Source organism: Felis catus, chromosome E2 (genome assembly GCF_018350175.1).
Source record: "Felis catus isolate Fca126 chromosome E2, F.catus_Fca126_mat1.0, whole genome shotgun sequence".
Lineage (NCBI taxonomy): Eukaryota > Metazoa > Chordata > Mammalia > Carnivora > Felidae > Felis > Felis catus.
In genome coordinates this window covers 9,833,240-9,859,451 of record NC_058382.1, presented here as the reverse complement: position 1 = coordinate 9,859,451, position 26,212 = coordinate 9,833,240, and the positions used below count along the sequence as shown (strand labels likewise).

Genomic DNA, 26,212 nt, shown 5'->3' with positions numbered 1-26,212 from the left:
ACGCTCCCGGGGGCGCGCCGGCTCCTCGGCCCGCGGCGGGGTGGGGCCGGGCCGCGAGGGGAGGTGGCGTGCGCAGGCGCAGAGCCGGCTTTGGGCGCGTGGGGGACGCTGGGGACCGGAAGTTGGAGCGGCTGCGGCGGTTGTGAGGTGAGGGGGGTGGGGCGGCGGCGGTGGCGCGGGTCGGAGCAGGTTGGGGAGCTGGGGAGCGAGCCGAGGGGTCGGGAGGGAAATCCCAAGATGAGGAAGTGTGTTGGAGGAGCCAGAGAGGCCGGGAGAAGCGGACGGAGATGGAGCCTGCGCGCCCCGGCAGTGCCTGGGCCCCGGAGAGGCGCGAGACTGGAAGAAATGGGAGTCGCGAAAAGAAGCTTGGAGAAGCTGAGGGACCGAGAGGCGGGGAGGTTAAGAGAGGACGGAAGCCGGAAACTGGACTAATGGCGGCGGGGGGGAGGCGCGAGGAGCTGATGGGGTCCCCCAGAGCGCCTCGCGGAGACTGCAGAGAAAATGTGGTGGCACCGTGAACTTGGGGGGGGGAGGAGAGTAGGAAGATGGGCGTGGAAATTGGTGAACAGAGGCTCAGGAGGCGGGCAGTTCCCACGGAGGAGCAAGACGCTTGTTGGCCTTCAAAATAAAAGTTATCTTGGCAGCCAAGGTGGGTTTTACTTGGGGATAACGGAGAGTTGCAATTTGGGACAGGCCGGCTATAGCAAAAACCATGGAGAAGAGGGGCGAAGTGGGGAGGGGTGGTTTTGAATGAAAGTCCTTTGCCTTGGAGAAAGCAAGAATTCAGGGCGATGATGGTTTCTCCTTGAGTTGCTGTGGTGGTGGGTTTCTTTTTAAAAAAGTTTTAAAGCATTAAAAAAATTCGAGAGAGCGAGAGCGGAAGCGGGGAGGGGACAGAGGGAGAGAGAGACTCACGGGGCTCTATCCCTTGACCCTGCGATCATGACCTGAGTGGAAATCAAGAGTCGGTCGCTGAACCCTCTGAGCCACCCAGGTGCCGGTGCGGCGGTGGATTTCTTGAAGGAGATGCCACTGACCCTGAACCTCCTCCCCCGTGGCGGCCGGTATTTGATGATTCTTTGCTGTCCACCATTCTCTCGGAGCCTATGCTTGACAATTCTTCCAAGTGATTGACCTCGCGTGGTACCACCGGAGAGCTCCCCCGTTCTTGGGGCCTCCCAGCTCCATCGCAGTGAGATGTCTCTTCGTTAATTCACAAGACTGAGTCATGGGGAGAGACTGATATAGAGATGGAAGCAGTGGAACTAGAAACTGGCCAAGAGCTGGCAGAGGCACTGAGAGAGGGGAAGTGAGTGAGACGGCCGCCCTAATGAGGCCAGACCCTCAAAGGGAGCCATCAGGGGGGTGGAGAAATGGGACGCGATGGAGAGCTGGTTCCCCTGGAAGACTAGAGTGCAAACAGAACTGGAACGACCGCGTCATGGTTAAACAGAACTGGAGAGACCGCGTCATGGTTAAAAATGGAGACATAAAGCCAGATGATGGAGAATCACACCGCGGAGATGAAGAGGAGTACATGGGAGCCTGACTCCCTAGATTTGAATTCCCTGTCGCACGACGTACTTGACCATCTTTGGTTCGGTACAACGGGGAGTGGCGATAGCACCTTCTTAACGTTGTGAGGGAAGTGTAGGTGCGCGGATGCTTGTGGTTGCCCGTGTACGTATACGCAGGTGATTTAGAATGGTACCTGATAGGGGAGCGAGTGCTAACTTGTTGAAGCGCCAGACAACTGGGAGGCAAAATATTAGGTGGAGACATGGAGATGAAGAGATAGTCGTGATGGAGGGAGAGACGTGATGGGAACCGGAGAGAGACAAAAACGGAGCATCAGAGCTGACGACAAGGAGCAAACGAGAAAGGCAGATGGAGGGATGGAGAGGGTCAAATGGAGAAAGACGGTTGGGGAGAATGTCAGACCAGAAAATCAGAGAAACGAGAGACGGGACCAGACTTTGAAACAGAGGAAGAGGGTGCCTGGGTGGCTCCGTCGGTTAAGCGTCCGACTTCGGCTCACGTCATGATCTCACAGTTCGCGAGTTCAAGCCCCACATCGGGCTCTGTGCTGACAGCTCGGAGCCTGGAACCTGCTTTGGATTCTGTGTCTCCCTCTCTCTGCCCTTCCCCCATTCGCACTCTGTCTTTCAAAAATAAATAAAACTTTACAGAATTATTTTTTATTATTTAAAAAAAATTTTTTTAACGTTTATTTTTGAGACAGAGAGAGACAGAGCATGAACGGGGGAGGGGCAGAGAGAGAGAGGGAGACACAGAATCTGAAACAGGCTCCAGGCCCTGAGCTGTCAGCACAGAGCCCGACGCGGGGCTTGAACTCATGAACCGTGAGATCATGACCTGAGCCGAAGTCGGACGCTTAACCGACTGAGCCACCCAGGTGCCCCTAAAAAATTATTAAAAAAAAAAAAAAAACGGAGGAAGAGGGCTGAGCATGGTGAGCTGGAAGAGACAGGCTGAGACATGAGGATGGACAGCCAGAGAGGGGAGAACGAGGGAAGCAGAGAAGGCCCCTGAAAGCCATTGTCAAGAGGCCCAGAGATGGTCAGAGACACAGTTAAGAGCAGCCAGAGGATCCAAGAAGTCTACAAGCTAGCCTAAGATTCCTTTGTTTTTTTTTAAGATACTATTTTTTTTTTTTAACGTTTATTTATTTTGGAGACAGAGAGGGACAGAGCATGAACGGGGGAGGGGCAGAGAGAGAGGGAGACACAGAATCGGAAACAGGCTCCAGGCTCTGAGCCATCAGCCCAGAGCCCAACGCGGGGCTCGAACTCACGGACCGCGAGATCGTGACCTGGCTGAAGTCGGACGCTTAACCGACTGCGCCACCCAGGCGCCCCTAAGATACTATTTTTAAGCAATCTCTCCACCCAATGTGGGGCTTGAACTCACAACCCCGAAATCAAGAGTCACCTGCTCCATCGGCTGAGAAGAGACTGCTTGAGAGCCATGGTTTGCGCTCTGTTGGGCCCATGTGCACACAGGCAGTTTGCAGCCTCGGGGGAACGCGCTCCGTTTCATTCCCTGTCCTTTTCTGAGGATCACGGGCTCAGTGTCAGCAGCCTTCCAAGGCCTTTTCCTCTGACTACCTCCTCTACAACTTGCATTCCCACTCTAGCACCACCCAGCCCGGGCGTTTACCAGAAAACAGGGTGCACAGGCTCCTGTTCCCGCGGGGCACCACTCTGCCAGCTCACAAGTGCTTCCTCAGTGGAAACCCCCTTCTGGCCCTAATAACTCCCATGGGTGACCTAAGTGCCCCCACGAGACTGCAGAGGTGGAATCTGTTCCACGATGGCCCCAAGAGACTGAAGAGTAGGTGAAGGCATTGCTGATTCCATACGAAGGTGGGATGTGGCCTCGAGTGTAGTTTCCCAGGTTATAGGCCCCTGGTTGTTGCTGTTTTACCCTTGTTAGTCATCACGGCGAGAAAGACTGGACTCGAATTCTAGTTACTATTTCGCTCCTCCGTGCCTGGCCGGGCAATCAGTGCTACGATGTCGGGAAGACGGCATTATCCTCATTTTATAGACGAAGAAAACAGCCCCGCAAGTTAATTTGCCAGTGGTGACACATCTAATGATGCAGCAGAGATTCAAACCCGGATCTGCCTGACTCCAAAGCCTGTACCTAGGAGGCTTCAGAGCCTCTGAATCCGTTGAAGGTCATAAACGATAAGAATCTGAGGGATGGACATACAGAATATCGTACATACGAGGATATGCTGTGTATTGTTAGGACTTAGGCAGCTGAGAGTCAGAAAACCAACTTGGAGCGAAGACATTTTCTTGTGTAGCTGGGAACTAGGTCTCCAGCACTAAATGATGCTGCCAACCTTCTCCCCTCTCCCCCTTCCACCTCTGTTTTGGTAGTTGCTCAGCGGCCGTCCTGGTGCGTGCTTTGCCCACGCGCAGGCTTTTCTCTAGGATGGGTTTCTGGGAAAGCAGATAGATAACACGAGGGCTTTTCTCTCCTGGCAACCTAGCGTAAATTCCAGAGAAAGGCCGTGATTGGCTCTCCCCGGACTACATGTCCACACCTCGCAGCAGTCAACGGGTAAAGGATGAGTAGGGGCCCATGACTGGCCAGACCTTTGTTGCTTGCGCAATCAGTAGGGGTTCTCAGAGCTCTTGCCTAGGGGCGCCTGGGTGGCTCAGTCAGTTGAGCTTCCGACTTCAGCTCAGGTCATGATCTCATGGTTGGTGAGTTCGAGCCCCACATCAGGCTGGCGGCTGTCAGCACAGAGCCTCCTTCAGATCCTCTCTGTCCCCCTCTTTTTCTTCCCCTCCCCCCTCAGGCTCACACTCTCTCCTTCTCGCCCCCCACAAAATAAATATTAAGAAAAGAAGTCTTGTCATACTGTTTCCATTATACCCCAGCTTTCTTGTGTTACTGCCTCTCGTGACGGTCCCATGGCCTACAGTCCTTCAGGTTTCAGGTCAGACGTCTCTGGGGACCCTTCCCTGACTCCCAGACATGGTCAGGCAGCTCCTTTGGGCTCCCACAACCCGGTCACTGGATTGTCTGGTGAAATGTCTGCCGTATGTGACCATGACCACGTGTGAGGGCTCAGGGTGACCTTACTCCTTACCATCCATCCTCCTCGTCCCGTGCTTACAAAACCGCAGCCTTTCAGGAATTGCTTCGAAAGACAAATGAGTGTCTTCTGTTCTCTCCTCCAGGTGCGCAGGGCCTGGAAGACCCAGGATGGACTTGTGTCTGTCGCACAGATCGCCGCAGGAGTCGTGAGGTGCCCTGTGTGTCACCAGTTGGACCCGGGGCCCATTGCCTGTCATCATCCTGTGCCACAGTGAGGAGCAAAATTGGCTTTTTGAAGAGAAGGTGGTTCCTCCTCGCGGGCACTGGGCTCGCACTGCAGCTTCGAGACCGCGTCGCGACTGCCCACCACATGCCTCCTCCCAGAACGAAGGAGGGCGGGGATGACCGAGGCCGACACTGGGATCCCAGTGAGGAGGACGCCCCTGAGAAATGGGACTGGAATTGTCCGGAGACCCGTCGCCTCTTCGAGGACGCCTTTTTCCGTGATGAGGATTATATACCCCAGGGTTCTGAGGAGCGCAAGAAGTTCTGGACCTTCTTTGAACGCTTACAGAGATTCCAGAACCTCAAGAGCACCAGGAAGGGGGACAAGGACCCTGGGCGTCCCAAGCACAGCATCCCGGCGCTGGCCGACCTGCCTCGCGCTTACGACCCCCGTTACCGCATCAACCTCTCGGTCCGGGGCCCCGACGCCCGGGGCTCTCGGGGGCTGGACAGACAGCCCCCGGAGAAGGTGTCCGAGTTCCGCCGAGCCCTTCTGCACTACCTGGACTTTGGCCAGAAGCAGGCGTTTGGACGACTGGCCAGACTGCAGAGGGAACGGGCGGCCCTCCCCATCGCCCAGTACGGGACCCGCATCCTGCAGACACTGAAGGAACACCAGGTGGTGGTGGTGGCGGGTGACACGGGCTGTGGCAAGTCCACCCAGGTGCCCCAGTACCTGCTGGCCGCCGGCTTCAGTCACGTGGCATGCACGCAGCCCCGGCGTATCGCCTGCATCTCCCTGGCCAAGCGCGTCAGCTTCGAGAGCCTCAGTCAGTATGGCTCACGGGTGAGTGGGACTTAAGCAGCTCTCCGGCCTTTCCAGTGTGACCCCGAGGCGCAGGGTGTGGCCCTTAGGGCAGTAGCGATAAAAGTTCCCAGAGCACTTAGCAATGATACTCTCTGACTTAGCGGTGATTCTTCTAGAAATTGATTCTTGTAGAAGTTGATTAGCACAGAGCCTAATGTGGGGTTTGAACCCATAGGCTGCAAGATCACGACCTGATCCGAAACCAAATCAAATGCTCAACTGACTGAGCCACCTAGGCATCTCTGTCATTTTTATTTTTATTTTTTAAGTAGGCCCCACACACCCAGCCTGGGGCTTGAACTCACAGCCCCAAGATCAAGAGTCACACTCTCTATCAACTGAGCCAGCCAGGCACCCCTGTCCTTTTCTTTTCGCGGTTGGCACTCTTTGGGTTCTGTTTCAGGAATATTACTACTTTAAGGCCAGAAAGACATCCTATATTTTTACTTAAAGATGTTTACGTTTAAAACCGTAACTTATCAGAAATTGATTGTGTGTGTGTTATGCGCACACACATGCAGATGTGTGATGTGAGGTAGGGGTTAAGATCATTTCCTCTTACGGGGCCCCTGGGTGGCTCAGTGGTTAAGCGTCTGACTTTGGCTCAGGTCATGATCTCACGGTTCGTGGGTTCGAGCCCGGAGTTGGGCTCGTTGCTGACAGCTCTGAGCCTGGAACCCATTTTGGATTCTGTGTCTCCCCTCCCCCCCCCCCGCCCCTCCCCTGCTCACACTGTCTCTCAAAAAAAATAAAATATTAACACACACACATACACACAAAGATCATTTCCCCTCAGTACCGCTTTTAAACTGTGTTTTGCCTTGGATGCGTGACCTCAGTTTCCCCATCGGTGAGGTGAGAAGAGTGGGTCTTGCTGCTTGTGGTGGCTGTGTGAAACACGTCCGGCGTTTCAAGTAGTTCCGGGCAGAGTGAGGACTCCTTGAAAGGTGAACTGTCACCATTACAGTCGACCAGTTAGTTGCACGTCCGGCCGTGTGCCAAATATGTGCACAGCACATACTGTTCTCGCAGCATCTCGGGGACAAAATGTCTCTGAGGGACGGAACTGCGCTCTCAAGGTCGGTGGCGCTAAGTGGCAGAGGTGGGATCCAAACCCCAGCGTGTGGGGCTCCAGGGTCGGATCGGGGGCGGGTGTAAGCCGGCGAGGGGCTGGTCCCCAGGTCTGGGCTCCTCTCCTGATCACCGCTCCCGCCCCCAGGTCGGCTACCAGATCCGCTTTGAGAGCACACGGACGGCAGCCACCAAGATCGTGTTCCTGACGGTGGGGCTGCTCCTGAGGCAGATCCAGCGGGAGCCCCGCCTGCCCCAGTACCAGGTCCTGATCGTGGACGAAGTCCACGAACGCCACCTGCACAACGACTTCCTGCTGGGTGTTCTCCGGCGCCTGCTGCCCGAGCGGCCTGACCTCAAGGTCATCCTCATGTCGGCCACCATCAACATCTCGCTCTTCTCCAGCTACTTCGGCGGGGCCCCCGTGGTGCAGGTGCCCGGGAGGCTGTTCCCCATCACGGTCAGTGCTGCCCCCACACCCCCCGGGCCTCCCACCTGGTCTCTGGCCAAGCCGGACACGTCCCTTCTCCCCTGGCCTGCGCAGACTCCCATCTCTCAGATAAGGACGGTCTTGCTCGCCCTCTCTCCCTTAAAGCTCCTATTTTCTGAGCACTTCCAATGTGCTGTGTAGGTGCTCAGGGCTTTGCTGCAGGAGACCTGGAAGTGTAAAGATCGGTGTTCGTTCCTCTCCTGTGACAGTCCTGCTGGTCCAGGCCGGCGGGCAGCTCTGTTCCATGCGGTCGTGCGGGGACCCGGGCTCCTCTCTCCTCCTGCCCTGCCATCTCACGGCCGGATTTTCTCCATCTCCCAGCAGCAACTTCCGCCCTGAACTTTGACCCCTTGGCTCGGCCTTTTGGCTGGGGCTCGCGGACGGGTCTCGTCGGCAGTCATAGGGAAGATGGTCACAGCTGACGTGGGTCGAGTGTGGGTCGTCCCCGTGGCCCCAGGGGCCCCTGACCGCAGCCCCGGGAGTCCTGCGCCAGGGGCTTCTGCCCGTGAGGGTAGAACCGAGGCTCAGAGACGGAGAGCGTGCTCACAGACGCAGACAGCCTCTGTTAGCTCTTCCAGATCCCTTTTCCCTTCCCGCCTTTCTGTCTTGCCCAGAAGGGGACCCGTGTGGGTGGCACTCACGGAACGCCTCCCTTCTGGCATCCGGCTTCCCGTCGGCCCTTCAAGATGGTCTGCACCCGCTGTCTGTTTTGTGCTTTGGTAGTCACTCCTTCCTCCTGCACCGTTGGCCAAGAATTAGCGAGAGCTCTAGAGTTCTTAGCACAAGGACATGGTGGTTTCGGGTTCTAAATGCCCATCTGTCTGTCTTCCCAGCAGCCATAAAAATAGAGCGAGGATGCTTTCCAGGAAGTGATTTTTCTAGTGTTTTAAAATTTTTTAGTGTTTATTTTTTGAGGGAGAGAGAGAGCACAAGGGGGAGGGGGCAGAGAGAGGGAGACGCACAGAATCGGAAGCAGGCGCCAGGCTCTGAGCTGTCAGCACAGAGGCCAACCCGGGGCTCGAACCCGCAGACCATGAGATCACGACCTGAGCTGAAGTTGGACGCTTCACCGACTGAGCCACCCAGGCGCCCCCATCTAGGGTTTTGATCCTGGCTCCACCCTTTGAAATTCTGATGCTGTGGAAGTTGCTCTCCAGACACGGTACATACACACCATGCGTAAAGCTCAGTTGATTTTCCCAAATCAGGTAACGTGGATGTCATGACCAGCACCCGGAAGCTTTCTGGTTACCTTGGTACTTCGTCCTTTTATGGCATCCTCAAACTGACCCGTTTGGGGGTGCGGCCTGCCCCCTGACCGATCCACGCCTTCCCCGGCGGCCCACGGTCGGCCCTTGCCGTGCGGGTGACCGGGTGCCCCCCTGCCCCGGGGCCGTCTCCCTGCAGGTCGTGTACCAGCCACAGGAGGCCGAGCCGCCGGCGTCCAAGTCGGAGAAGCTGGACCCTCGGCCTTTCCTGAGGGTGCTGGAGGCCATCGACAATAAGTACCCGCCGGAGGAGCGGGGCGACCTCCTGGTCTTCCTGAGCGGCATGGCGGAGATCAGCGCGGTGCTCGAGGCGGCCCAGGCCTATGCCAGCCGCACCCAGCGCTGGGTGGTTCTGCCGCTGCACAGCGCCCTCTCCGTGGCCGACCAGGACAAGGTACCCCGTGTGGCCGGGCCGGGTGGGGTCTGACTCTGGCGGGGGGGGGGGGGGGTGGGGGTGGCGAGGAGGAGGGTGTCGGGGATGTGATTCCACCATTGCTGGGCTGCGGGCCACAGAGGGCGCTGCTCGCGTCTTTCGTGGGGGCGGGCGGGGAGTATGTGCCAGGGTGAGCTTCCATGGGAGGCACCGGAGCTGAGCTTGGGAAGACCGGGAGGATTTGGGGTAGAAGAGGGAGGAAGACAGTCTGGGGCGGGGGCGTAGAGTTTCATCTCTGGCACAGACACTCAGTTCCACCACTAGAGAAGGAAAGCAGCCGTAGACTGCAGGCGAGGCTGTGCTGTGTTAACACTTGACTTACAAAAACAGGCCGGAGGCTGGATCTGGCCCCCAGGCCTACCTGGTTGCTGACCTCTCTTGACTACCGTGCTTGACTGTCCCTTGGGCCCAAGAGAAGGACTTGTGCAAAGGGCCTGTGGTGGGTGAGGGAAAGGCAGGGCTGCTGCGAGACCACCTGCAGGGTGGCGGGGGTCCAGGCTGTGATGGGGAAGGCAGGCTGGTTGGGACTGAGATGCGGGCAGGCCTAGACCCCAGGGCCCGGAAGACCCAGCGTGGTGCCTGGGCTTTGCCCTGAGTGCACCCGGGAGCCATGGGAGGGTTCTGAGCAAGGTGGGGAGCAACTCCGGTTTGCTTTAGCAGATCCGTCTGCTCTATATGATCAGAGACCGGGGAGGAGGCCGGAGCAGGACCTGGGTGGGAAAGAAGGGCCTGGGCCAGGGCAGTGCTGCGGGTTTGGGGAGAGGGGATTGGATTTCAGAAATGCTGGCGATGTGCAGGTGTGGCTGGAGGGGGGTTGGAGAAGGGGAGCCAGGACAGCCTCGCTTTCTGACCCACGTGGGCGGTGGAGACTCGGGGAGGAGGGAGGCCTTCCCTGCTTCCGAGGCTACTTTAGATGTTGTAGGTGGGTGTGAAGTGCCCGTGGGCCCAACCGGGAGGTGTCAAGAGGCCCCTGGACACGCGGGTCAGGAAGAGCTGAGCTGGTCTGGGATGTCACCTCCTCGCCTTTCCCGCAGGTGTTCGATGTGGCCCCCCCTGGGGTTCGGAAATGCATCCTCTCCACCAACATCGCTGAGACCTCAGTCACCATTGATGGGATCCGCTTCGTAGTAGATTCTGGTAAGGGCTGCTCCCTGCCACCGTCCCTGGGCCCTAGAGAGAAGTGTGGGGTTTGGAGACGTGCAAAGGTGGCGAGGGACCTCCAGATCAAAGCAGGGAGTGGGCTGTGGGGCAGTGGTAACATCGTAATCTTCTCAGACGTTCCAAACTTGTCCCTGCCTCGGGGCCTTTGCACTTACTGTCGTCTCTGCCGAGAGCCATCTTTCTCCACATATCTGCAAGGCTCACTTCCTCCTCATTGCAGGGCCTGCGTGAATGTCTCCCCATCAGAGAGGTGCACCTTGTCCACTTCTGTGATCTCCCTTTCCTCCTGCCGCTGTTGCTTCCCCTGCAAGGCCTTGATTTTCTTCAGAGTATGGGCATTATATTTTATGCCTGTTGATCTATTTATTTTCTGTCTTCCCAACTGGACTGTTCTCTGGGAAGTCAGAGTAGCATAGCAGTGAGGAGACACTGAAGCCAGCCTGGCTGTGTGACCAAGGTTGTGTCACTGACACTAAGTCAGTTTGCTTGTTTGTAAAATATGCAATAATAGCAGAGCCTCCTTTGGGTTGTAAGGATTAGAATTTAAACATTTAAGAACATTTTTCAACGTTTATTTATTCTTGAGAAAGACTGCTCGAGTGCGAGCAGGGGAGGGGCAGAGAGAGAGAGAGGGAGAGAGAATCCCAAGAGGGCTCTGTGCTGTCAGCACAGAGCCCAGCGCTAGGCTTGAACCCACGAACCGTGAGATCATGACCTGAGCCGAAATCAAGAGTCGGACGCTCAACTGGCTGAGCCACCCAGGCGCCCCTAAAAACGTTCGTTAAACATTGACATGCCGTTGCTTTTAAGGTGCGTCCCACTTTCAGAGACAGAGAAAGTGGGAAAAGTCAGTCTTCGAATTGATGAACTGTGTCCTGTTCGGCCCCGTGAGCCCAGGGACTTTGTTCACAGCTGCGCCCAGAACAGTGCCCGGCTCGTAGCAGGAGCTTAATACTAACGGTTGGATGGCCGGGCTCCCGAGCACACAGAGGCTGCGAAAGTAAGAGATGTGTGAATGAGGACATGAAAGAATAGATCAACAACACGTCAGGGTCAAGGCCAGAATGAGCTCCTGGTTGGCGTTAATGGAATAAAGGAGGAAGCCGGGGTGTCCGGGAGTGAGCGGAGAGGCGGCGGGCCCGCGTGGCCGCTGCCCACGGTGTCCCGTCTGTCCCCGCCCAGGGAAGGTGAAGGAGATGGGCTATGACCCACAGGCCAAGTTGCAGCGGCTGCAGGAATTCTGGATCAGCCAGGCCAGTGCCGAGCAGCGGAAGGGCCGGGCGGGCCGCACGGGCCCCGGAGTCTGCTTCCGCCTCTACGCTGAATCGGACTACGATGCCTTCGCCCCCTACCCCGTCCCGGAGATTCGGAGGGTGGCCCTCGACGCGCTGGTGCTGCAGGTGAGGCGTGGTGCCGGGAGGAGCCCGGGAGGACCTGGGACAGGACCAGTCCCAGGATTTCAGGGCCAGGAAGGGCAGAGCAGGGCAGGGCCGGCCTGGCCGGGCCACAGAGGGAAGCTCATCCTTCCCAAGTGTCAGATCCCATGTCGGGGGGACGGTTGTTCCCCAGATCCACAGGCTCGTGGGAGAGACCTCGTGACTCCATCAGAATGCTTTCAGCTGTAACAGAAAACCCATCAAGAGATGGCTTTTAAAACTGGGGTTTCTCCGCATATTTTGTCCAGACTCTTACCTCATCAGTTAGCTTTGATTGGATTAGGCTGCTGGGCCCAACAGGCCCACTCACGTAGCGGCCAGTGCCGCAGAGCCGGCGAGGGAGCGTGGGAGGGTTTGAGGGCCAGGTCCCTCCACCCGCCCTGCCCTGGTTAGCGCTCTGTCCTGTGGCTACCCCTCCCCCCAGCAGAGCCTGGCCAGTGTGGGCTCTGTGGTCCGGCAGAAGAGGAAAAGCCGAGCGAGCTGGGGAGGGCGGATGGCTTCCCCAGCAGGCCCCCGGGGCGGGAGTGGCCAGTGGCACAGACCAGCCCCTCTTCCTATGCATAATGCACTCTGATAGTCTCTTTTTGATTTCATTTTTTAAATTTTATCATTTATTTTTGAGAAAGACAGAGAGGGTGTGAGCAGGGGAGGGGCAGAGAGAGAGAGGGAGAATCTCAAACAGGATCCACACTGTCAACACAGAGCCCGACGCGGGGCTCAAACCCATGGAACTGTGAGACCGTGACCTGAGCCAAAGTCGGAAGCTTAACCAACTGAGCCACCTAAGCACACTGTGGGTCTCATTTAAACAAAAGAAGAAAAAAATTTTTTTTAACATTTATTCATTTTTGAGAGGAAGAGAGACAGGGCACGAGCAGGGGAGGGGCCAAGAGAGAGGGAGACACAGAATCCGAAGCAGGTTCCAAGCTCCGAGCTGTCAGCACACAGCCCGATGTGGGGCTCGAACCCACGAGCCGTGAGATCATGACCTGAGCTGAAGTCAGACACTTAGCCGGCTGAGCCCCCCAGGCACCCCTGATTTAGGGGACTTTTCAATGAGCATTGGGTGTTCTCCCAGGCATGATCAAGGTTTCAAGAGCAGGGAGGGAGGGAGGCCGGCTGGTTGCCGGGTGGGTGGCCCAAGCTTGTGCCTCCCCCTGGAAGAGGCCTAGGAGAGTAGGTCACCTCTCGGCGAGGCTGGCCGAGCCCCTGGGCCCTCTGAGCTTTCCCCGTGCTCTCTCGCGGCCATGTGAGCCCCCCACGCCAGCCTTTCCTTCATCTGCTCCAGGGAGTAGCTGATTGTTTACACCTCGCCAGACCCGGCGACGGGTGGGTGTTGTGCTTCAGTCTCTGGGCCACTGAATTAATCAGGGTTCTTTGGTCCAAAGTGAGAGAAACCCAGCTCAAACTACCAGAAGCAGGAAAGGGGATTTCACGAGGTGGTGTGTCCATCCTGGGGCGCGGTCTGGCTTAGGAACGATTAAGGACTCCTCTACCCGCTGTCTCGGGCTCGTCTCCAGGGAAAAATGGTCCAGCAGCTCTGGGCTTCCACACCGACCCCTCACAACCAGAGAGGATGCCCCGACTTCTGTCTCCCAGCGTCGGATGGCAGAATCCCAGGGAGGATCCTGATAGGGCCTGCTCAGATCACGTCCTCCTTCCTTCGCCGGTTGCCATGTCGAGGGGCTGAGAAACCAAGAAGGGCCTAGCTTAGGTCATGTGGCTTGCTCCGTGGCCGGGGTCTGGGAGAAGAGGTGCTGGGTAGACAGACAGACAGACAGACAGACAGTGGTCCTTCTCCCCTGCTTCTGTGTTATGGGCCTTGACATTAGGAGTTTTAAGGTATTAGGGGCTTGTGATCCGTGAGCCCCCTGCCGGTGCTCCATAGCAGCTCCTGAGTTCCCCATTCCTGGGGGACTGGATTGTCATTCCAGATGAAAAGCATGTGCGTGGGGGACCCGCGAACCTTCCCCTTCATCGAGCCTCCGCCACCAGCCAGCCTGGAAACGGCCATCCTCTACCTCCGGGACCAGGGGGCCCTGGACAGCTCAGAGGCCCTCACCCCTATCGGCTCTCTGCTGGCCCAGCTTCCGGTGGATGTGGTGATCGGTGAGGACTTCCTTTAGGGGTGATCACACGGGGCCCCGGGAGTGGCTGCAGGGACCATTCACTCTCTGGGTGACTCATAGGCAAATCCGTTCTCTCACTGGGCCCCGTCCATTCATTCACAAGTCTCCCTGCCGGGGACCGTTCTGGGCGCTGCGGGTACAGCAGTCAACAGACAGGCACCTCTCCTCCGCACAGCCTGTCCCCAGCTCCACCCTGGCGCCCCCCCCCCCCCCCGCCCCTTGGTGTCGTAAGGATGTCAAAACCTTCTGCCTCTTCTTGCTCATTCCTGAGTCATCCCTGCCCTTTCTGAGAAGCTCGCTGACCGAGGTGCGTTCTGGTCTGATTCTCCTGACTCGAGACTTTCTAGATGATCTGTGTGGCCCACAGAATATTCCCAGCTGAGCACGACTGTTTGTGGCACCATTTCCAGGCCCGATGCCCGACAGAACTCTCTGCCTGTGTTAATGTCGTTAAAACCCCCACCAGTACCACACCCTGGAGCCGTGGTGGCGATGGCAGGCTGCGTGCCACCGACCCCGAGGACCCCTTGTGGTTGGGAAGGTGGTTCTTTTTATTTGTTGTAGAAGGAGACAGGGCGAGAGCAGGGAGAATCCGATCTGAGAAGAAAAAGAACATTCTGTGAGCATTGGCTGTATGTCAGTGAAAGGCTTTACGGGCCTTCTGTCATTTCATGCTCACCTGGTGAGGGGAGGGCCTCCGGTCACCCCCTCTGTACAGAGGAGGAAGTTGACGCTTGGCCAGGGACAGAGATAGACGCTCCGGGGCCCGGAACAGGCAAACGATAGAGCCTGGATTTGATCACTCGCTCACCCAGGGTCACGCAGTTGGCAGAGCTGGGAGGCGCTCCCCAGCCAAGCTGACACTGTCGGTCCCCAAGCCCTGTGGGGCAGGAGGCGCCAATGACCCGGTGCTGGGCGGTCCCGGCCCCGACGGCTCAGTCACCGTTGTCACTCTGTGCCGGTCGGAGCTCCGCGTGTTTCACAGGAAAAGCACATTACATCCTCCCAGCAGGCAGGTGGGCTAGGCCCATTTCCCAGACAGGGAAACGGAGGCACAGAGAAATAGAGGGACTCATCTGAGGGACAGAGCTACAGGGTTCTGGGACAGCCTCGTCCTATTGCCCAACTTCAGTTTACGAGGCTAGACGTACAACAGGAACTTTCCAGAAAGGCAGCCAAGGAGAATGGTGAGGATGAGTCAGACGCATGATACGCAGGCCGCTGACTGTGGGGCCAGACCGGGGAAGGGCTCGGTTCCTGCTGAGGAGCGCTGGCCGATAGGAATGGCTTTTCACCTCGTTAGAGTCACGTTCTAGAGAGAGGAGAAGGATACCGTGGCGGGGCACGGGGAGTGCCGGGAAGGGAAATAAAGCCAGGAAGGGGGGTGGGGAGTCCATTGTAGGGAGGAGAGCCGGGCAGGCGGTGGCACTAACAGCAGCCACCCCTTCGTGCCCGCCTCGTGCCCCAGGAGGTGGGAATTGTGGTTACCTCCAACCTACAGATGGGGAAACTGAGGCCTTGCCCAAGCTCATGTGACCGTGGAGTGCAGCGTGTGGACTTGATTCTGTCTGGCTCCCAAGGCCCTTTGTGGGCAAGGTGGAGGGAAGCTGGGGCAGGGTGTCCCGGGGCCCAGGAGGCTCAGCTCAGGGTCCCTCCCACCTCCCACCCCCGGCCCCCCAGGGAAGATGCTGATCCTTGGTTCCATGTTCCACCTGGCGGAGCCCGTGCTCACCATCGCGGCTGCCCTCAGTGTCCAGTCGCCCTTTACCCGCAGCGCCCAGAGCAACCCCGAGGGTGCGGCCGCGCGGCGGCCCCTGGACAGTGACCACGGTGACCCCTTCACGCTCTTCAATGTCTTCAACACCTGGGTGCAGGTGAAGCCGGGGGCGGGGTCACCCCTGTCTGTGTCATTCTGCACGGAGTTGGGGGAGGCCCTCCACGCCAGGGAGGGCCACGGAGCCCTCTGCAGACTGGACGGGCCCCCGTGTCCACCACTCATTCCCGTGGGTGTGGGGCCCGGCCTTGAGGGGAGGCTGGGGTTTCTAAAACACTGAACAGACCCACTGCTGACTGGAGAAAGTCCACACCCTTGGGTGGCACCCGTATATCCAGCACGTGCACCCCGAGCCCCTGTTCTGGGCCTGGCCCTGTGCTGGGCAGTGCTGGGGACCCAGCGGTGGCTAAAACCGCCTGGCCCTGCCCTCCTGGGTCTCACAGGTCAGCGCAGGGAGGCAGACCTGGCCCCAGACAGTGACCACTCAGAATGGGTTGTGATGGGGAGTCCAAAGGGCTGAGAGAGCCCAGAGGGGATGTCTGACTTGGTGTGGTCTGGGAGGGCTTCCTGTAGGAGGGGGCGGGGGGGGCTGAGAGTGGAAGAAGGAGGAGAACAGATGTCCTTGAGGGAGGCCTGACAGATCTCCCACCTGCCTCATATTCTCCCAGGGGGCTGGTGTCTGGGCCTGTGCTGGGGGCGTCTGAATGGTGGGTCAGCCCCTGCACCCTCCCCCAGCTGGATAGGCCCGGACGCCCTGGTTTCTGATCTGTACCAGGTGAAATCCGAACGGAGCAGGAGCTCACGCAAGTGGTGCCGCCACCGGTGCATAGAGGAGCATCGGCTGTACGAGATGGCCAACGTACGGCGCCAGTTCAAGGTGAGGAGGACCGGGGGAGGGTTGGGTGGGGGCCAGCAACAAACCTGGCGGGGCCGGGGCAAGGGTGCAGAGTGAGCGCGTGTGAGCATGCTCTGCGGCACAGCCTCTCTTCTCTGATGGAGCAGAGTCCCTCCCTGCACCCCGCCCCCACCTCCCCCGCCATCAGACACTCAGATGTGGGGTGGCCTGGGCGGGTCTAAGGGGTAGAAATCCAGGAGGGCTTCCTGGAGAAGTGGCCAGGGTCGGCGGTCACACGCTCCCTCCTCGTGTGGAACTTGGCCATCTAGAGCGGGGGGCGGGGGGTGGGGCCCAGCTTGCCACGTAGGCTGAGCTCTGGGAGGCCGCGTGGGGGGATGGGCGGGGCACCAGCTCCGGCATGGACGTCCCGGCGGCAGATCCCAGTGCCACGCGGCTCAGGGCCTCCACTGTCATGAGGAAAGGGGGACAATGACAGCCGTCCTGTGAGGATTAAGTGGGTTAAGACACGTAGAGCGTTTAGAACAGGGCCTGGTGCACAGGTGCCACGCGAGCCTTTGCCACGTTTACTCCGTGGTCCCGCAGCCTGCCTGTGTCGCGACTGTTCCACGGGCACCTCGCCGTGCCTTTCGGTGGGCGTGCAGGTGCCGCGGGGGAAAGTCAAGTAAAGTAAGACTCGCCGGCGTGACGCGCTCCTTGTGGTTGAACTTGGGCATGTCGAGGCCCGGAGCGGGTGGTCACCCGACCGGGGCCTGCCATGCAATTTCAGGAGTCCCCCTGTTGGGGACTGCTGACGTTCTGACCATTCTCAGCATCTGCCAGCATCACTGGCTTTCCAGAGCAGCGGTTCCGCTTTTGTGGGCACGCAGACCCCGAGAGAGTAGCAGAGGGCGGGGGTCCTCGTCTCTCTCTGTCACGCGTGCACACGACGTCCGCGTCCTCCGAAACGGAGGGGCCGGCGAGTGGCGGGCCCCAGGCCGGAACCCGCGTCTGGGTCCAGCGCCCACCGGCCCGCCCCGCGTCGCTCACCCGGGCCCCGCCGCCCCCAGGAGCTGCTGGAGGACCACGGGCTGCTGGCCAGGGCCCAGGCCCCGAAGCCGGGGGACAGCTACAGCCGGCTGCGGCAGCGCCGGGAGCGCCGGGCACTGTACCAGCTGAAGCGCCGGCACGAGGAGGGCGGGGCACACAGGCGCAAGGTGCTGCGGCTGCAGGAGGACCCGGGCGGCTGCTCCAGCGAAGAGGACCCGGGGGCCGGCGACAGCGTGGACATCCAGGTGGGCGCCGGGGGCCTGTTCTGAAGCCTGGGGCGGCAGGCAGGGCGGACTCCAGCAGAGGGGGGCCCTGCCCTCCCCTCCGGAGCCAGGGTCTCGCGGACGGGAGCGGGCCACCGCCACCCGCGGGACCCTCGGGTCCACGTAGCCTTGGACGAGCCGCGTGGGTATCGGGATGGGGCCCCCAGGAACCCGCCTTCCCCCGTGTTCCCGCCAGGATGTGAAGTTTAAGCTGCGGCACAGCCTGGATCAGCTGCAGGCGGCCACCACCTCGGCCCAGGACCTGACGCGGGACCAGGTGGCCCTGCTCAAGCTGGTGCTGGGCCGGGGCCTCTACCCCCAGCTTGCAGTCCCGGACCCGTTCAACAGCAGCCGCAAGGACTCGGACCAGGTGGGCCTCCACTTGCTCGCCGGCCCCACGTGGGTTTTGTCATTCAGCGGGCCCTCCCTGCCCCGCTCCGTGCCGGGGACTCAGAGATACGGAAACAGTCCTGGCCCTGCCCTCGTGGGCTCCAGGCCAGCGTGTGGGGGCAGATCTGTGCCTGGACGCGTGACCCAGGGTGCTTGCGGTCGGGATCGGGGGACACGGGGGGGTATCTGGCCAGCCTGGGCTGCAGTCAGGGAAAGCTTCCTGGAGGAGGGGACTTCGAGGGGAGACACGGATGGGGGAATCTGGCAAAGAGCTGGAGGGAGAAGGGTTCTGGGCGGTGGAGAGTAGGTCCGAGGGCCTCTGTCACCTGGCGTCTGCCTTTGGCCCCTCCAGATTTTCCACACCCAGTCCAAGCAGGGCACCGTGCCGCACCCCACTTCCGTCTTTGCCAGCAGCCCGGAGGTTCTGCACACGCAGGAGCAAGAGGCCGGGGGCGGTGAAGGGAGCCGAGGTACCGTGAGTCTGGGTGGTGAGGGGGAGACCCTTTGGGATGTGAGGAGCAGAGACGGTGACGTCAGGGTGCCCCTCACTATCTGGGGTTACCCCCTTTCTCCCCCGACATTCTGCCTTCGCTGGGGCTGTTGTCACAGGACCTGCAGGCATGGAGGTCCCAAGAGCCAGACCTCGCTGGGTGACCTTAGCGAGTCCGCTGCCACACTGAGCCCCACCCTCCCCACAGAGGGGTGGGGTGGGGAGGGGGTGGCCGATGGGGGTCTGAGGCCACTCCCCAGGCCAGAGCTTTTAGCGAATAGGCGGCACCTGTCCTCTGAGCTCTGTGTTCTCCCGGCTCAGTCCTGCCCAGGGGTTTCCCTCAGGCCCTGTGGGCACAGGGACAGCATTCTGGCATTCAGCCCCAGGAGCCACCTCAGCGAGGCTTCAGCCAGGCCGGGCGGGGACCCTCCAGAACGTTCGGTGTGGAACGTGTGCTCTCCCGATGGCCGTGGTATAGCCGCATGCTCTGTGTGAACTCTGGGGCACAACCCATCTCTCTCCTTGTCTGTGAAGAAAGTACCATACGGTATCACAACATGCTAACCTGGAAAGGTCAGGGTTAGAACGGGACGCATCTAAGGTAGAATTTGCGACTTGTCTCTTAAGCCTTTAACTGCTTGTAAATCCCTGGTCCCTTAACCCTCTTCCTGCTCCATTGTTGTTCTCCTTTGATTTTTAATTTTGAAAATCCAGATGTCACACAGGTAGAGTAGGACGAGCCCTCAGTACCTTCATCCAGCCTCTGTAGCGCCGTCTGGCCACCTGTGTCTACATCACCTCACTTTTTTCTTTTCTTTTTAAAAAATTTTTAAAAATGTTTATTTATTTTTGAGACAGAGAGAGACAGAGCCTGAGCAGGGGAGGGGCAGAGAGAGAGGGAGACACAGAATCTGAAACAGGCTCCAGGCTCTGAGCTGTCAGCGCAGAGCCCGATGCGGGGCTCGAACCCACGGACCGTGAGATCAGGACCTGAGCTGAAGTCGGCCGCTTAACCGACTGCGCCACCCAGGCGCCCCTCACTTTTTTCTTTTTGCTGGAGCATTGTACAGCAGATCCCAGACATCATACCATTTAGAAATGATTAAAATAATGACTGATTTTTTGCAGTGTTACGACGCCACTGTCACTCCTAATGAAATTAACGGTATTTCTTTAAAAAACAAAAACAAAAAAACCCTAGTATTTCTTAACATCGAATAACGCATAGTGAAAGTCGTATTCATTACGACAAAGTATTTGCCAATAAGTCACAGACACTTTATACACATGAGCCTATGTATTTTTTTAAAGAGTTTATTTTTGGGTCTCCTGGGTGGCTCAGTCAGTTAAGCGTCCAACCCTTGGTTTTGGCTCAGGTCATGAGCTCACGGTTCGTGGGTTCAAGTCCCGCACTGGGCTCTGCGCTGACGGCACGGAGCCTGCTTGGGATTCTCTCTCCCCTCTTGTCTCTGCCCCTCCCCGCTTGGGCTCTCTTTCTCTCCTTCTCTAAATAAATAAATAAACTTTTTTTTTTTTTAAGTTTGTTTATTTTTGAGAGACAGAGCAGGAGAGGGGAGAGAAACAGGGAGACAGAGAATCCCAAGCGGGCTCCACACTGTCACCACAGGGCCCGACACGGGGCTCGATCCCACGAACCGTGCGATCATGACTGAGCCAAGGTCCAGAGTCGGACACTTAACTGGCTGAGCCCCCAGGCGCCCTGCGTGAATGTGTGTTTTATACGGGTGTGTAAATGCCCCGGTGGGACCGGCAGCCCCTGGGGAACGGGCCAGTGCAGGGGTGGGGGGCTGTGGGTGGGACATCCGGTGGCAAGGGCGCCCTGAGCTGTCATCCTGACCATTCCAGACGACAAGGACAAGCTGAGCAGCAGGCACCAGCTCCTCACCTTCGTCTCCCTGCTGGAGACCAACAAGGCCTACCTGGTGAACTGCGTCCGCATCCCCGCGCTCCAGGTGCGTCCTGGCCCCACGCGCCCCAGCTCCCGGGTTCGATGACCGTGTCCCCAGGGCAGGAGGCTGGGATGGGCCTGCAGAGCCGCCTTCCCCCAGCCGGCTCTGCATTCCTGTGCTGGATAAATACTTGCCGAGCGCCTGCCGTGTGTCGGGAGCCGTCGAAGGCACTGGCCTGACGGCGGTGAACAAGACGAGCCCAGTCCTTGCTCTCCCAGAGCACACACCCGGCAGGGCAGGGTGGCAGTAAGGACTGTAAAGCATTGCATGCTTTACATGTTAGCGGGTGAGAAGTACTTGGGGAAAATGAGAAGAATGGGGTAAGGGGATTGGGGAGGGGCGGGGTGAGGGTGGGGGACAGGCTGTTGTACGAAAAAAGGTGAGCAGGGTGGGCCTCGCTGAGAAGGTGCTATTGCACCAAGACCTGGAAGAAGGGAGGGAAGGAGCCACGGGATGCTTCGGGAGAAGAGTGTCTTACAGGGAACAGCGAGTGCAAAGGCCCTGAGGCCCACACATACCCGCCAGGCCCAGGGAACAGCTGGACCAGCGTTGGTGAAGGGGAGAATGGCTGGAGATGGGATCAGAGAGAGGAGGTCAGAGAAGTAGGGGAGACTGGAGCCCCCACCCCGGGGGAAGGTTCAGACAGAGCTGGATCAGAGTCTGCCAGGCAGAAGCGGGGAGCCCAGCAGGGAAGTGACTGCAGTCATCCAGGCGGGAGGGGGTGGCCGCGGAGGACATGCTTAGGTTGCAGATAGGTTCGTGCGTGTGTGCGTCTGCAGCCAGGAAGTGAGAGTCCTGCTAGCCTTAGCGGCCACGCCTCGTGAGTTCTGCGTGCCACCCTGTGGTTCTAGGCCAGCCGTGATTCTCACTTTATGGGGGAGATGAGGCTCAGGGGGCGAGGGGGGCATGTCGCTTGCCTGAGCCACACAGCGAGCAGGCGGCCGAGCCAGAGCTCCAGGGCCGCGCGACGATGCCTCCCGTGCCCCCCAGATGGGCGTCCCCGTTCCCAGGACCCCTCGCTTCGATCCCAGGGAATGTAGAGGGAAGAGAGAAACCCTTCAGGCTCCCCGAGCCTCAGGAGATTTTGTGGGCACTGCGATTTCCACCCACCCCGTGAGAGCTGACTCTGACCTGCCCAGTTGTGTATTCGCTCAGACGTTTCTTGAGCGAGTGCCTCGCACCAGGTGCCGATTACTGTTCTAGGTGCTGGGGGTTCAGTCGTGATCAGAATCCGCAAAACTGCCTGTGTCCATGGGGCGCCTGTATGAGTGGGGGAGGCAGACAACAAACAGAAACACAAATAAATAGAAACCATAACACCAGATTCTCCTATCCGCGCCAGAAAGAAAGAACAAAGCGGTAAGGGGACAGAGTGGTGGCAGTTAGCGGACTTCTGGGAGGAAGCAAACATTTACTGGCTGCGATGCTGCCTGGCCATTGTCTCTCCTCTGTACGATTGGTTTCTTTCTTCCTTTTTTCTTTCTTTCTTCCTTCCTTCCTTCCTTCCTTCCTTCCTTCCTTCCTTCCTTCCTTCCTTAATGCTAATTTATTTTTGAGAGAGCGAGCATGAGTGGGGGAGGGGCAGAGAGATTGGGGTCAGAGGATCCAAAACAGGCTCTGTGCTGACAGCAGAGAGCCCGACACGGGGCTCGAACTCACAGACTGCGAGATCATGACCTGAGCCCAAGTCGAGCGCTTAACCGACTGAGCCACCCAGCCGCCCCTGTTTGTATGTGTTGAGGATAAAGCTCGTGTAGGATGACACGTGCACACGGCAGGTACGCTGATGAGTGTGGACAGAGGCATCCACGCGTGTAAGCTCAGCGCAGCGGAGACGCGCTTTCCCTCAGCCGTCTGCCTCCGACGCGGGATGGCAGTCCTGACTCCTTAGAACGAATGGCAGTTTCCGCTTTGGTCTTGGTGCGGCGGTTTTTCCAAGCAGACCGTCTGCTCCGTGGGGGCGGGGACTCTTGTCTCACTCACAGCCGAACCCGGAAGGGGGCCTGGCACAGAGTAGGCGAGCGGTATGTGTTTGCTGCGAGGGTGGACGCCCACTGTCTGTCTTCGGGTCCTCTCGCTTCCAGTCTCTCTTGCTGTTCAGCCGGTCCGTGGACACCAACGGTGACTGCTCGCGCCTGGTGGCTGACGGCTGGCTGGAGCTCCAGCTTGCGGACAGTGAGAGTGCCGTCCGGCTTCTGGCGGCTTCCGTGCGGCTCCGTGCCCGCTGGGAAAGTGCCCTGGACCGGCAGCTGGCGCGTCAGGCCCAGCAGCGGCGGCCGGAGGTGGACCAAGAAGAGGAGGAGGAGGAGGATCCGGTCGCCCGCAAGGAGGTGGCCGACCTGAGCAGGGAGCTGCTGAAGTTCACGGCCTCCAAGGTACCTGCCCCGCCCACCCCCGGGTGGCCACGCCCCACCTTGGCCAGAGGGGTGCCCGCCGCAGGGATCCGGAGTCCAGAAGGCCTGGCTTCTAGCTCGCTAAGGGGTCGCACATTTGCGGGTTTCCAAACCAGACAAGTTGAGGACGAGCCCAAGGTCACACAGCTGGTAAGGGGTGGGGCCCGGATTTGACCCCAGGAGCCTGGCTCCGCTGTTCACCCCTGCAGGTCCCTCCCTCCCAATTCATCAACACAGGCTTACGCTCTGTGTGTTGCCCCTCGTTAGCGGTTAAGGGTGTGCAGGACGTGCAGGTTAAGGGTGTGCAGGGAAGCTGTCTGTAGCTGTCCGTCCACAGAGGAGCGTGGGAAGAATCGGGCGGAGCGGATTTGGGTTCAGTTCCCCACCCCTTAAGCCGGGAGTTGCGAATCGCTCCTGAGTCTACCCTGTGTGGATGGGGTGGAGACGACGGTGTGAACCAGGGTGACTTCCTGGAGGTGCCGCAGGCCCAGTGAGCCAGGGCGAGGGGAACAGACCGATGTGCCAGCGAGGACAGGCAAGGTGGCCGGATGGAAGGTCTGGCTGTGGTCCTGCAAGTGACAGGGAGCACAGGAGGGGCCTGGGGCATCGGGACATGTTTTAGACAAGCCCCTGGTCCAGAGTGTCTGAGACCCTGTTGTGATTGGGCTAAGCAGTTGGCCCCGTAACTGAACCGTCCAGGGGCAGATTTCAGGTACGGCTGGATCCAGGTGCCCTGACAACGTCTCCCTGGGTCTGTCACCCCTCTTTCCTGTCTTTCCTTCCCCAGGTCCCCTACAGCCTCCGGCGGCTCACGGGGCTGGAAGTCCAGAACCTCTATGTGGGACCCCAGACCATCACAGCCATGCCCAGTCTTCCTGGCCTCTTTGGTAGCTCTGCCTTGTCCCCTCACCCCACTAAAGGGGGCTACGCAGTCACTGACTTCCTCACCTACAACTGCCTCACGGTAAGCGTGGACCCCACCTTGGCCCCTCCCCGCCCCACCCCCCAGCCCCCGAAGATGGGATTCAAGGGAGTCCCTGCCTCCCCACCAACCACGCCCCCGCTTGGTGCAAGGATGTGCTTTTAGGACGAGGCCTGCCAACCCCGGGGTGGGGGCAACCCCGGGACGGGTCCCAGGCTGGTGGCGGCCAGCTGGGCAAGGGGCCGAGTCCCGACGCAGCCTTCCTGCCTCAGAGCGACACGGACCTGTACAGCGACTGTCTCCGCACCTTCTGGACCTGCCCCCACTGCGGCCTGCACGTGCCCCTGACGCCCTTGGAGCGCATTGCGCACGAGAACACTTGCCCCGAGGCCCCACAAGACGGTCCCCCAGGTGAGGATGGGGGGGGGGGGGCCGGGACACCCATCCACCCGCCCCACGGCCGTTTCCCGTGAGCCCAGGCGTTCGTTCACTGGACATCTGGGGACCGGTGACTGTAGTCCTGGTCGGTGCCACATACAGGCTTTGTCCCAGAGACCCCGAGCCCGGGACGGGGAGGGTCTGGCACGCTCTTCCTCATTTCTTTGTGTCCGTCTCTTTTCAGTCCCTGTGGTGCTGACCCTGGTCTGCCTCTTTCTGTTCCTCTGTCCCTCGCCACTGTGTCTCTTGCCCTTTTCTCTGTCCAGCTGTCTCTGTCTCGGCCACACCCACCCTGTTGTCACCCCAGGGGATGCCACAGCGGGCGGACCCCGACACCGTGTCTGCCGCGTGCACCACACACGGGGCTGGTCGGGGAGAGGGCGGAGGGGCCCCATGGTCACCACCCCAGGGCTCTGTCTGTCTGTCTCAGTCACTCACCCCGTGCGACACAGAGTTCAGGCTTGCCTGTGTGTGTATTAATTGAGGAAGGCTTCCCGCAGGAGGCAGAGCCAGATTCCCCAGAGGCTGGGATGGCGGTGGTGGGGGGAAGCCTGAGCCCTGCGGGTGCCTGGGATTTGGGTGGGGAGCGCTCTGCAGAGCACACACCCCCCCCACAGCCTCCCTCCCCCTCTCTCAGGGGCTGAGGAGGCCGCCCCCGAGCCCCTCCAGAAGGCGTCCGTCCTGCAGAAGCCCTACCACTGCGCGGTCTGCCAGAAGGACTTCCTGTTCACACCCACGGAGGTTCTGCGGCACCGGCGGCAGCACGTGTGAGCCTGGGACCCTGGGACTCCTGCCCGAACCCGCGGCCTCAGCTCCAAACCACAGGGTCTGGCCCAGCCCGGCCAGGAGGGGTGCGCATACGTGAATAAAGTCTCCTGTGCTGACTCTGACCTTGGAGCCTGCTCCCGCCCGTCTGGAAAGTGGCAGCTGCTCTGGTCGTCCCCTGGGTCGCTCTGACTCCCCCCCCACCTCCCCTGCTGCCTCAGGCCCTCTGAGGCATCCTGGGGCAGGTGCGGGTGGGTAAGACCCAGCAGGGCCTCCGGATCCCAGGTAGAGGACCTTGGCCTCCCCACGGCTGCTGCTCTCCCCTGGCCCCACGGCCCGGCTTTTTCTCAGACCAGGGAGGCCTGCGTGTCCATCTGCACGTCCTTCGCTTTGAGAGCTGGGCCGGGGGTGGGGGTGTCGGTGTTGACGTGGGCCCACGCGTCCCGCACGGTCACCGGGGCCATTCCTGCTGTGGGGTCCGTGGCCGTTCTCCCTCGTCCCCTGGGGCCCCCAGCCCTACCCCGCCACACACATGAGAACGATTGGGAAATGCGGTGAACCACTTGATGCTGGTAAATCCCGCGGCTCCGTTGAAAGGGAGAAACGTCTTGAAGGGCGCAGACTGCCGGGGTGCCTGGGGGCTCAGCCGGTTGAGCGTCCGACTTTGGCTCAGGTCATGATCTCGCAGTCCTTGAGTTCGGGCCCTGCATCAGGCTGTGTGCTGACAGCTCAGAGCCTGGAGCCTGCTTCAGATTCTGTGTCTCCTTCTCTGCCCCCAACTCCTCTCTCTCTCTCTCTCTCTCTCTCTCTCTCTCTCTCTCTCTCAAAAATAAATACACAGTAAAAAAATTTTTAAAAAGAAAAGCAAACTAGGGTATCCTGTACAAACACAGCCACCAAATCCTCGGTAAAAGTTTAGCGACTCCTACTCAGTGGTTTATAGAAAGCACAGTAAAGCACATCCTGGCCAAGTGGGGTTTGTTCTAGGAATGCAGCGTCGACTTAACACTTGAAAAACAATCAGTGTGATTCACCATGGTAAAAAACAAGTGCACGGGACAAATTTCAGCACCCTGTGCCCTCGGCCCGCCCCGGAGTGTAAGAGCAATGCACGAGCAATGCACGCTTGTGGGGGGCAGGGGTCAGAGCCTAAACAGAAGCCGCTGCAGGTGTTTTAAGCAGGAAGAGATTTAACACTGGTGGGGAGGATCGGGTATTTATAACACCGTGGGAGGCTGGAGCCGCGGATCTGGGCCGCGTGCTCCG

General features: G+C 59.3%; 1 protein-coding gene across 2 annotated transcripts; it reads left to right on the top strand.

Moving 5' to 3' along the window:
• On the top strand, window positions 1-25,071 carry DHX34 (DExH-box helicase 34). 2 transcript variants are annotated; one of them, XM_019819293.3, is made up of 17 exons: window positions 1-147; window positions 4,722-5,650; window positions 6,891-7,202; window positions 8,640-8,894; window positions 9,968-10,070; window positions 11,277-11,494; window positions 13,465-13,639; window positions 15,340-15,533; window positions 16,209-16,310; window positions 17,336-17,560; window positions 17,775-17,948; window positions 18,321-18,438; window positions 20,325-20,431; window positions 22,513-22,803; window positions 23,609-23,785; window positions 24,016-24,154; window positions 24,819-25,071. In XM_019819293.3, the coding sequence occupies exons 2-17, from the start codon at window positions 4,949-4,951 to the stop codon at window positions 24,950-24,952; spliced, it is 3,426 nt and encodes a 1,141-aa protein (XP_019674852.3). In that variant the 5' UTR covers window positions 1-147; window positions 4,722-4,948; the 3' UTR covers window positions 24,953-25,071. The 2 variants fall into 2 exon arrangements, with proteins under 2 accessions (XP_019674852.3, XP_019674851.3); XM_019819292.3 differs by lacking the exon at window positions 1-147 and adding an exon at window positions 179-649.
• The last annotated feature ends 1,141 nt before the right edge of the window (window positions 25,072-26,212 follow it).